This window comes from Ammospiza caudacuta, chromosome 9, assembly GCF_027887145.1.
Source record: "Ammospiza caudacuta isolate bAmmCau1 chromosome 9, bAmmCau1.pri, whole genome shotgun sequence".
In the NCBI taxonomy this organism is placed as follows: Eukaryota; Metazoa; Chordata; class Aves; order Passeriformes; family Passerellidae; genus Ammospiza; species Ammospiza caudacuta.
In genome coordinates, this window is record NC_080601.1 from 19,383,795 (window position 1) to 19,396,288 (window position 12,494).

The window sequence follows — 12,494 nt, forward strand, 5'->3', positions numbered from 1 at the left end:
TTCTCACCCCTCTTACCCATAGGCTGCAGCACCAGTGATAACTAAGGCAGTTTTCCATGATGAACACATAACACGCAATTTAAATAGAGAACAAGAAAAACTCGGAAAAGAAAAAAAAAAAAAAAAAACCAAAAGCCAACAAACCCACTCTACTCTTTTACTCTCTCACCTCCCCACCCTAAACATTCCAGCCTTCCCTGCCACTAGAGAGGGGAGTTGTTTATTGATATTATGCAAGTACTGAAATATTTTTCTATTTCTTCTCTGCTATCCTTTTTTTTTTCCTCTCTCTCCCTCTCTTCTCCGGGGGTTGCAAAGGTAGTTCAAACCCCTCCAGTCATCTCGGCTTATCAGCCACAGGAGATACATTCCTCTGGGCTGCTCCCTTTATAAGTCACTGCTGGCCGGGCGCCCGCCCGCCGCTCCGCAGCCTCCGCGCCGGCCGCGCTGCCCCGCCATGCCCTAGCCCGGGCCCGCTCACCCACTCGGGCAGGGTCGGCAGCGATGGCACCCCCGCCCCCGTGCCCCGCCCGCCGCTGAGGGCGGCTGCCGCCGCCGGGATGTTCAGCTGGCATCGGAGCTTCACCCTGGGAGCGCCCTGGAGGAGAGGTGAGTCGGCCGCCCCCCCGGTCAGCCGGCGGCTGCCAACACCTCCCCAAACCCGCACCCCGCCACCCCTTCCTTCCCCTCAGCGCCGCGCGGACGATACTTAGGACAGGCTCATCCCGGCCCGCCCTGCTCCCGGGCCCCGCCGGACGGGCCCCGCGCCGCTGCCGGCCCCCCCATGCTGCGCTCGCTGCTCTCCGGCTGCCTCTGTCCCCTCGCAGGTAAGGCGCGTCCCCACCGCTCCAGCCTCCGGCCCGCCAGCCCCTGCTGGGGGCAAAGATCGCCCCTAAGGAACCGGTTTGATTTCCTCTAAAAACGGGCTTATTTCGCTTTGCTAAGCGTGCAAAACTTGGGAGAGAGGAGCAGGGCAGGCGGGAGCGCTGTGGCTCCGAGCGGTCCGTGCTGCCGAGGTACCGGCGCCCGGCGGAGCGGCCGCTCCCGGCACCGCGCGGCTCCGGCGCTCCCAGAGGCGGCTCGGGGCTGCCCTCCGCCCGTCACGGCGCGGGCACGGACATCGGCTCGGTTCCGAGGCAGCGTATCCCCATCCCACAGGGATTGCCGGGTTCCAAGTGTTTGACTTGCTCCCGCCTGTGCAGATGAGGTGACCCTGGCAAGAAAGGCAGCTATAGTCCTGAAGCTTATCACCTATAACTTTTTAAGCCTGTTGTGCCTACAAATTATTAGGTCTCAGTATGCCTTTTCCAGGCATAATGGAGCCACTATATTTTATACCTTAGCCAGAGCTGCAGGCGTTGAGATCACAAGCCCTACGTAGCAGAATTCTCTTAGGATCCCTGTTTATCCCTCAGCTTGGCTTGTGGCAGCTGTAAACGAGATCGGCAGATCGGCATGGCTGCACTGGGCTGGTTTGCTTGGCATACAGGTGGCTACAGACAGAGCTTGTGAGAGCGTAAGTGTAGTGTGCAGTGCAACAGCAGGACGGTAAAAATGTTGCAAACCCATGTGTTTGGGGCGGTGATACCTCCTGGGGTCCCGACCTTCCATCCTTATGCCAAACTCCTGCTTCTTTTGGGGTGCTGCAGCAATTGTTCCCACGGAGTCATCAGAAAGGACACATTATTGAAGACACACTGCCTAGATTGTGCTTCCCAGCTGTCCTGGTCTGGGGCAGCTACTTGGAGCTTTGTGTGAGCTGGAGCCTCTGTGAGGTGCCCCAGCAGGTCACTGTTCAGTGCTGCTGCCAGCCAGGCTGCTGAAGCACCTTGCTCTGCCTGGGCTCAGTCTGGAAACTGCTACCCAGTGACACCCAGTGAAAGGGCTCTAGAGCAATGCTGCTGTGAGAACATGCCAGCATCCCCCTAAGATATGGAGGGTGTTTGAGGGGTGTTTTGCAGTATGGTGGGAACTGCTCCTTTTTGCCCTGGATGTAATTGGACCATGAACTTGTTTCCTCCAAGATATACAGTGCAAACCTGATGGCAGGGTTAGGAGGTGAAAGGAAGCTTGCTCTTCCACATGGAAGTGTCCCTCATCACCCAGACATAGCAGTATTGTTAAGAGGGTAGGTGAAAGCTTTGGTGGGGGAACAGAGTTATCTTACAGAGCACTGAGGGATCAAAAAGAGGTTCAGCTAGAATTTATCCAAATAAGAAACAGCAACATCACTCTCTAATGACTTCAGCTAGGAAAAAGACACCAAATGTTATGCATGTCCTGATTTGGACACTGTCTCTATTCAGAAATAGCATTCTTGGCTCTTCCCTCACTGCAACTATAAAAGATTTCAGACATGCCAGAGCATGGTTATGCCTGTCCAGTGCTACCTTGTTTGAGCAGAAGCAGGTCTCCAGGGTTTTACCAAGGGACAGCAATGACTGTCATGAAGAATGGTATTAGAAAGGTCGCTGTTAAGCCATTCTCGAGTTCCTTTGGCCTCAGTTGAAGCACTGATGTCTAAATGGCCTTGGTCTTTGGGGCTATTGAACAGTTGTTTATCCAAGCCTATTATAGGCAATAAAACCTGAATTACTACATACCTGTCATCCCTGGGGGGCATGTTCCATCCTTGTAAAGGGCCTCCTGGCTCCTAGCTAATTTCTGGCTGAATAATCCTCTGTGATATGAGGCAGCCTGCAGATCAGATGTACAAGGAAAAGATCTAAATTAGACAGTTTTTGCCAATGTGTGATATATTTGTTTCTATTGTTTTAATTTTCTGCTCAGACATATCTCTGAGTTGTGTGCTAAATAATCTTTTGCTGTTATACAGGGCTGCTCATCAAAGCACTATTTCCTTTATTTAAGGTTTTGAACCTTTCTCTTGGAGGAACACATGGGAATTTCCAAGAAGGATTTGCAGGTCCTTAGTGGCAGCTGTCATCTCCCTGACAAAAGTCTCTCAAATAAGACCCATAGGTGATTGTAGGGGCTGAACCTCATCCCTCCCCCAGCCCTCAGGACCGGTTACATTGCAGAGCAGGGAGGATTTAGGCGCTAATCCTTGTGCACCAAAATTACCCCCGGCCGGGTTTTCCCTCCGGGTCCTAGATACAAAGAAATAAATTGCAGCGAGAATGCAGAAACGAGTGGGAGCAGCGCTGTAGCTGGTGCAGTGCTCAGGGCCAGGTGTTGGTCTAAAAACTGGTGACTGCCAGCCTGCACAGGTAACTGATAAACCAGGTGGTCTGAGGGGACCTGCTGTGCCCCGGGACTTTCTGCCAGAGGTCACTAATCTATCACACCTGTCGCTAGGTTTCAAAAACTTTACAGGTCACTTGGAATGAATAGGAGCAAGCTGTAAAAGTGTCAAGTGGCCTCTCTACTTGGAAATCCATTTCCTCTTTAGTTCACCCAGCTATATCAATCAGTAAACAATCGATCAATCTCCCTCTCATTCTTCCTCAAATGCTTGAAAAGAGTTATAATTAGCTTCTCTTTTCTCAAACACAGATACTAAAGCAATGAATGTCTCCTCAGAGAGTTTCAGAGTCCTTGAACCCTGTTATCTTTCTCTCGGCATCTACTTTATATGGATTTATCATTACCAGCTGCACCTGTGGGGACCTATAACATTTCTGGTCACGTTATATTACCAAACTACAATCCTAAGGAACTTCACACACTTAACTAACATGGAGACTAGAGACCACCTTGGAGCCAAAGGATCTAAGTGTTTTGTGCTTTTTGTTCAAGGACTATCTGAAATCCAGCTTTGTCATAACTATTCCTTTGCATGCAACATTTTGAGCAAAACAAATTGTATATGTATATTCATGAATTCCATGTGCAATTCACTTCTCCAGCTGGATAAATTGAAGTTTAGGGAATCGAATATATTGTGCAAATACTGTTACAACACGGCAGCATGCTCCCCTGCAAATGTGAATTTTTCAGTCACAACTCCAGTAAAAAAAAAAAAAACCCAAAACAACAAGCAAACCAAACAAAATAAAACAACAAAAAACTCCGACCTTTCCTCTGACTGTGATTTTCATGCCTTCACAAGTTTCTGTTTTTATAGGTAGAAGTTGTAACTGGTGCACTGAAGACAACAGACCCTGTGATAAGGTTTCTGTATAAATTTTTCAGCTTGTGATTATCCTAATTACTTAGGAGAAGCCTTGCTCAGCCCAAGATCCGGCAGCACACTCAGCACGCTGCCTGAAAAGCATTGGGGAAGGCAGATAGTTCGCAGACTTTTGGTGACAAGTAGCACCTCTGCCATTGCCAGGACTGGGATCGACAGTCCGGTAAAGCACCAGGGAGTCGGGTGATCCCACCCCGTGGGAATCCATGGCAAGGCTGTGTGGAGATAGACTTTGCTCACAGAGAGTTAGTTGGTAGCGGTTACTGACTTTTTGGGGTGGGGACTTTGTTTGTTGGGTTGGTTTGGGGTTTTTGGAAGCGTAAGAGTAATTCTGTTCTAGTGAGCTCTGAGGCCCTGCAAGGCCTGCCTGAGCCCCCAGGGCTGCGCTAGGGAAGCTCTTCCCAGCCGGGGAGGGGACACGGCCCCCGCTGGCCCTGCGTGGGGGCTGCTCTGGAGGTTCCAGCACGGCCCCAGCGCCCGACCCCACCCTTCAGCACACGTGGGGAAAAAGTCATCAGCAAAAAATGCCTATTGTTTCAGAAAGGAAGTGACCCCTTCTCTCTTAAATGCTGGGAAATTGAGACCTCATCACTGGTGAGAAAAAAACCCACCTCTTCGAAATGAAAGGGAAATACCACCTGAGCCGTCCTGCCAGCAGTGCTAGAATGTGGCACAGTGACAAAACTGAGGGAGTCTTTTTGTACGGGAAGGAAGGAAAATGAGGGAATGCAAGGACTGAATAGGAGAGGCAGCCTCTCATTTCCACGTCATGAGTCTGACTCCAGTGCACTAGTCACTGCTATGTAATGATTCTTGAAAAGGCAACAATCATCTCTTAGTCTGTTACTTGGAGGCCACAGAACCATCACAGAACCAGTCCTGCATGGCAGGGTTTCATTCTTGGCACAGCTGGAGCCAGACAGGAGTTACTAGGCAGGCTGTGTCCTGCAAAGGACACTGAAAAACCTTTTCTGGCACTTCGCATGTGCACCTCACTCCTGTACTCAGGGCTAAGCAGAATAGTAGGAGTGCTGTGGTTTGAGGTTGGTCTTCCTTTGCAGGGTAGCTGTGCAAAGTCCCTGCTACACCAACAACCCAAGTCATTGGTGATACCCTCTATTTTTGGTGGCACAGTAAAGTGGGAATGTGCTGGCCTTATAAACTGCAGTGCGTAGGATGTTGCATGTCTTGTGGCATGTGTGGCACACAGTAGCAGGGAGATGAAGAGATTCTCTGAGTATCTCTGGGCTGTTCATCCTATACAGACCTACCGATGGGTTCGCTGTGCACATGGACCTTGCAGCAGTTCTAGAGACGAGCACAAGGCTGCCATGGCTCTACCTCTGCTATCCTTTATAAGACAGTGGTAGATGGAGACAAGCAAAGCTTTGGCTCCAGTTGTGCCATGTTCAACAGAGATTCTCCCCATGCCAAGTAGCCTAAAAATCAGGATGAACATTTGAGACAACAGGTGGGCAGAGACTGGAAAGGAAAAGAGCAGCAAAGGGCAGTGCTGGTATGGTATGGCTCTCTACTGCCAATAGCAGCACTCATTCCACTGCTAGCCTGACCTCTTCCTGTCCACCAGTGCTTCATTAGTTGCATACATCAGAAAACCACGTGCTATTATACTTAAGTCAGTGCATCAGAGACCATGGACCCTCTCAGGGATGTAGCAGAGCTTAACAGGTCTTGCACTGAAGGAATTGCCAGTGAAACACAACTTTGAATCACAGGCATAGATGCAAAAAAGAAAAAAAAACAGACATAGGTTTCAGTACTTTGGAGCACGGGGAGTTGGATATAGACTTTGGCTTGGTTTACTAGAAAGGTGGGAGCTTTTTCAAGAATTTGGCTTGAGCAGGATTGGAAATACAAAGGAGTTGTTCCTGGGCAGTTGTTTGAGTTAAATCTCATGCATCCAACTTACTTGGGATAAAGAAATTGCTTGAAAGCAATTTTATATTTAGGTATCTGCCCTCCTTCTCCTGGTCAGTAATACACCAGGCTGAGTCCTGGCAGCTGCTAGTTATTGTGCTACTGGAAAAATAACTTGGACTAAAAAGTCCCAAGAAGTGAAGCCTTGGGACAGGAGATGATTGGGAGGGTATTTACCTTTGAAAGATTTAAATTTCTCTATTAGGCTATGCTAACTGCAACATAGAAATATCCTAGAAAGCAATTTAAACGTGATGCAGAGCAAAGTTCTAGAGACTTAGGTGGAACACATCTGCTCCTTTCGCTCCCTACCAATTACCTCAGGTGTTAGCTAGTTCAGTGTCACCACCTTCTTGTGACTTGGGAAGCAGGCTGATTCTCCAGCTTTACAGGCACAGGAAACCCACTTCCCAGGGCTTCACATGATCACTCACCACCAGTTACAGACATGTATTTCAATCCAGGGAATCCTGTATACCTCTAGGGTGATTACAGAGCCATATAACTCTTTGAAAGGCCTACTAGTCAAGTAGCACAAACTACCCTGAGACAATGTTTGGCCTGGGCACACATGTTGAATATGCTTCAGGAACCTGTACTGATTCTGAAACATGCACACAAAACTCCACTCCTTCCCTGGCTGCCACACCAGCGTAGCAGCCAGTTTCCTAAAAACTACAGCATTTGCTATCTTACCCCCACCCTAGAGGGGTGTGGAAAACCGGTCCAGGGGACAAGAAACAAACAACAACAACAAAAATCTTGGCTGGATTCCCAGGAACAGCAGCGTTAAACCTGGCTGGCCTCCAGCACGGGTAAATTACATCTTACCATTGTTAATGGCACCGTTCAGCTCTCTGGAGTTCTTCACACCTGCTTTCAGAAGCCCCCGTGCAGAGTTGTTGCAGCCGTACCCCTGCAGCACACTCCCTCCAGTGCCAGGCAGGAGTTATCTCCCTTCCTTGCTTTACTCAGGGCCCCTGGTACTGCTGAACAAAGCACTTACAGGCCAAGCCCTCGGCCAAAATGAGCTGACACAGTTCTGTTAAGGCCCTGGAAATGAGTTAATTTATAGCAGCTGAGGGTCTGGGTCGCTTTTTTTTTTTTTTTTTTTTTTTCTTTTCCCCTCAATTAAGCAGATGAGCAGATGAACTTTAATTGCACCATTCTGGTGTTTGTTAGCAATATGCTTGAAAGAGCTAAGTGTTTTTGTATGCCTCTTTTGAGATCTGTAGCAGGAACAATCTGCTTCTTGGAAGCCCCATGGTTGAGATTCTATAATCCAGTTAATAGAGAGGAAGAAGAGAGACTCTTCTCTCAGTGAGGTGCAGCAAGAATAACCTGAGTTTCAGGTCACTGCCTTAATCACTGGAGATCTTTCTGCTGTAGCACAGATGACCTCACTGACCACAGGAAAATATTATTGAATGAATGAGGATGAGGTGCCAAAGTGTGTTGCAAAATCCTGTTGTCCTTTTCCAGTATTCTGCTCTTGTGGTAGGGGGATGATAACATTTTGCCTCATCATAGGGTGTTGGAAGAATAAATCAGAAATGCTCTGTGGTTTGCAGGACCTGACAGTGCTGAGAGCAATGGTTTGCAGCCTAGAACAGATTACCAATTTTTGTAAAACCTGTTGCTAGTGACCACAGTAAGGGGAGACCAAAGAACTGTTGTTGGCACCAAGGCGGCCATCCCACAGAGGGTCAAAGATTTCATCTTATTTTCTATTCTTTCTACTCCAGCCAAACCTTCACATTGCAGCTTTTGTAGTCCTAAAAGATATGCAGTAAAGCATCTGACATCTCCTTCTGTAAGTAGCAAGACCTCATTTTAATATGCTGCTTCCTGATTTTAGACAAAGCAATATTTGTGTAGGCCAGGGTGAAACCAGTTAAGCAAGGAAAAACAGGGGCAGATTGAAAGAAGTGAGAGAATCTCTAGTCAAAGGAAAGCATGGCATGATTAATAAGTGAGAACAATCAGTCTGTGGGAAAAAACTACCATTGCATGTAGTAATTCCTGGTAAGAGTGACAGCTGTATGGTTTGTTCCTAAAAGTAATTGCAGGAATGCAGCTGCTCTCCTCCTGACTCTCGGTGGTTTTGTTGGCCAGCTGGGTAGTGAGGCCATCAGAAGAGCCTGTAAGCCTTGTATTTTTCATGCAGATACAACATTTTTTGTCTGGCTGCCAAGAGTTGTTTGCAGCTGAGCAGGTAGATCCTCTTGACTCCAAATCAAAGTGACTCAGTTCCACCTCCTCCTTCCAAGCCCTGGCACCCAGCTCCCTCTTAGAGCTGATGTTTTGCTATATGTGAAGCTGCAAACCTGTCACCCTATTCTTTATCCTCAGGTCAGGGTCCTTCATACATATCCCAAAAGGGGAAGAATAACAACAGAGCCCAGCACAGGCAGCTCCTGATGAGCTTTCCTGGGTAATGTCTTTTTCTTGTCCCTCATCACAGCAACATCCTGGTGTTGTATTGCTGAGGTCTAGCACTGACTGTGCCAAACATGGCTCTTGGCACTAGGAAGATGCTTGTGAATCCTGCTAAGGGAGGCAGTGCAATTCTCTATATGATAAACAAATCTTATATAAGGGGTATTAGGACTATGTACCACAAGAAACCCATCAGATTATTTATCACTGACTGCCCTTCATAAAAATCTAGTGTGAAATATTAAATCAGTGGGTGTCTATGAACAGCAAAGGGCATGTTTCAGTGGTATGCCAGGAAATTCTCAAGATCAAATGAAGGGAATTCAAATAAAGTAGAAAATGATCCATGTAATAGTTAGCTTGGCCTTCATGAGTACAAGTCTCCCTTATCTAAGTACTTTACAGAAAGCAAGCTGGAGGAGGTAAAGATGGGTTATTTCTGAAACAGGGAGCTTCTGGGTCACCGCAAAGGAGAACTGCACTGCACAGCTCTCCCTGATCCAGGTGGGGTGGATCCTGGGCTTTCCTGCCCACCTAGGGAGATTTACATTATTGGCAGTGAGTTTGTGAAGCTGATGCTGGTCTGATTCAGGCAAAAAGAAAGAGGAGAGGGAAATGAAGTAGAAAGTAAGACATCCAGAAAAGTGTATGCATTGTAGCCCTCTGAGGCACTCGGGGTTGGGCACTAAGGGAAAAGATACCAGGGAAACTGAAGTTTTGTTCTGCATCAATTCTTGGTTCCAAATTCACAAACATACATACTTGGAGCTGAGATTTGCAGTTTGCTAAAAGGTAGATGCAGAACTTTCACACTGGCTCTCATGGCATCGTGACCCAAATGTTTGCACTATGAAATATTATATTCAGAAAAACCTGGGAGCAGATCTCTGACCCTTGAAGATCAGCCTTTCACCCAGAGACTGTTCTATCACATTACTGTGTAAAATAATTGTGACTTGAAAACAAGTCTTCTTTGTTTTTGTGCAAAAGCTCTCAAGCAAGGCTGCCCCCATCTCTTTTGTCTTTACAAATAAGGTAGGAGCTCACTTTAAAGACATTACTTCATAGCTAAAACCATATAGGGAGTGAAAAGATCTATAGTGCTTTTTACACTTGCTTTTTTCATCAGAACTTGATTTTTTGTCACATGTGTGTGAGCAGAGAATACTGCAGAGAATACCAAAGAGTTTTCAAATTGCTTGTTGCAACCCAAAATTCACTTAAGCCTCTGGGAAGAGTGATTTCATTTTACTCTTTTTTTCTGATGGTTCAGAATATATTTAATTGGAAAAAAATATTTCGGCCTTTAATTAATGTCGATCAGACTGAAAGAACATGTACATCTCTCCATCTATACACAGATAATTACTAAAATGTTACCTGCCTACATATGTTGTTTTTACCTATCAAATCAGAATTGTGCTTTTATGAACCCCCCTGGAGGACTCTGAGGCTATGAAACACAAGCCTTTCGTTGCAGCAAAGCCCACAAGAAAGCTTCATATAGCTCAAGAAAAACAAATTAGGGTTGTCCCCCTCTACCACCTTGGTATAGGCAGTTTTACATTCCACATCCCTCAAGGGATGCATTAGACACTTGAGTTTTGTAGCCTCCTGTGACCTTCTACTTTTTTCAGCAGGTAAGAGGAGCCCACCTGCTGAGGACAAAGTCGTGTTAACACACATGAAGATACTGAGCAATGAAGGAATTCAAAACCCAGGGTTAATCCCAGAGGCTCCAGCTGACACAGCCTGCACAGAGGAGTCCCATCTTCCCGATGCCAGTGTCCCACCAGCCTGCTTGGGAAGCCCAGATGCAGCAGCCAGGGCAGCAGATGCAGACTGTGTGGATGGCCCCGCAAGCAGTGACTGTGTAGCCACCCTGCCTGACCTCAGCGCCTTCGAGTCCAAGTGCCGGCTCCACAGATTCTCCAAATTCGAATCTGAGGACTCGGGGGTTGAGCTGCCAAGTGGTGCTAATTCTCCATCAACGCCCACGGGCTCAGAAAAGAGCTTTGTGCTTCACAACAGAGACTCATTTTGTGACTCGGGTGTGCTTAGCACCTCTTCTTCCCCAGAAATTGACCATCAGTTAATGAGAACATGTAAAGAACATGCCAGAAAAGTTATTCTACAAGATCCAGAGAGCAAAAAGCAAGATGATTACTATAGTCAGGAGGCAGATGCTGTGCAGGATCCTACAGCTTCCCTTGAAGACTTCAATGACCCTCAGGAAGAAAGTCCTGATGAACATTTTCACCAGGATGACAAGCAGTCTCCAGAAAAGGAACCTACTGCAGAGATGGACCTTTCCAGGGAAAGCACTCTTTCCACTCCAGGTCCCATAGAAGAGCCAAAGACAATTGCTGACAATTTTCCAGAGAATTTTGGCAGCATGCAAGACCTTCAGATCCATGAACATCAGCTGAAGAAGTGCCCCACAAGCGACAGCCTGGATGAATACATGGATGAATGCTGTAGACTGAGTGAGGTACGAAATATGTGAACTTAATCTTAAATCTAAGCCTGTCCAAACACCCTAGTCAGTGTTCAAGTCATATTTGTCACAAATTAGACATATCTGAGTGAATTTAGAATATCTCCCCTGAAACTTGTAAGCAGTAAAAAATGGTATTTGATTTTAAAGGTTTCTTTTCTTACCAGTAAAATTCTGAATTAATTTGTGAATACCAGGTCTGGATAAGGATGAAAAATGACTCCTTGAAATCTGGTGTTTATAAAATCTCTAGATAAGAGGATGGACTTGATTCTGGTCTCAGAATTAAGATTATGAAGTTAAGTCATCATCCTCTGATACATGGGGTGGGGGTCAGAACATAGGTTTATTTTCAAGACTAGGTTATTCTTGTCTCTGGGAATAGCTGGCTTGCTTTTGGGGCAGTGAAATTTGTAAAGAACTTGTCTGAGGGTTAATTAATTTCTGCCCAGGCCTGTTGTGCCCTGTTGAGTCAACTGTCTCAAATAATGCATGAGCAGGGAGCTAATTCACAAATTCAGATTTTTGTCAGGCTGGAGTTGGAGATGCCATTTTGACTTGCCAGCATAGCTGTGATGGGCCAAACTGCAAAGACCAAATTTCAGCAGGTTGTCTCACTCCTTACTCCCTCTCTTTCCCCTTGCTACCACTGACAAGAGAATAAAAAGCCCTTCTGTGCACCTTCTCCCATAGCAGGTGCTGGTAAGTGCTCCCCCCAGCTCTTTGCCTGAAGCCTCATGCTGCTGAAGTGAGGACAGATCACTGCAGTGGGTTCCAGGAACCAGGAAAGTAAATATCTCAGTGGGGAAATGATTCTTGACAGAGAGAGAGACCAAAGAGCCCCATGAGCAAAGGGAAGGAAAAAGGAGAAAGACAGACTAGGTGAAGAGGGTCACAAACACAAAAGCATCAAATGGGGCCTAGCAGGGATTTTTTGGGGAGGTGTTCATTGTGGTAATAGTGATGAATTGGAATTGGAGATGGGTGGGAGTAAGCCAAGTAACAAGTGATGTGTGCTGTGCAAATAATTTAACCGTGATCTCGCTGCCCTGAACAATTGGGCACTGGACTTCCTTTCCAGCATGCCAAAACCTCTTGAGCAGTGAGGAAGGTCAGAGATGTCTCATCTCTGTTAACACTGCTTATCAAAGAAGTACAAGCAACACACAACCCATCTGAGCAGTGTTTTCCTCCCCAGAGCTATCTCACACATGGCAGAAGACAGATGTCTATTTTGCACAGCTCCCAGACTGATCTGGCCATTTGGCAGAGAGTTCAAGAAAAGATGAGAGCAGCAGAATCTGACCATAAGGAGACTTCATAAAAAGTTACCTAAATTCTACGTTTCACTCTGGAGAGTTTGCACCCAGATTTGGTCTTGTGGACAGTTCTGTATGCCTGTGAAATTCCTTTAAACCCTTAGTGAAATGGAGCCTCAGTTTACCAAAGAAAAGCGTTTAAATAAAC

General features: G+C 46.7%; 1 protein-coding gene across 1 annotated transcript in view; it reads left to right on the forward strand.

The window, feature by feature from the left end:
• The first annotated feature begins 474 nt into the window (after window positions 1-474).
• Window positions 475-12,494, forward strand: part of LOC131561303 (uncharacterized) — a 30,973-nt gene continuing 18,953 nt past the window's right edge. Inside the window, exons 1-2 of the mRNA XM_058810573.1 lie at window positions 475-609; window positions 10,168-11,021. Of these exons, the coding sequence (XP_058666556.1) occupies window positions 561-609; window positions 10,168-11,021 (903 nt within the window). The 5' untranslated portion in view covers window positions 475-560. The remainder of the gene's footprint in view (window positions 610-10,167; window positions 11,022-12,494) is intronic.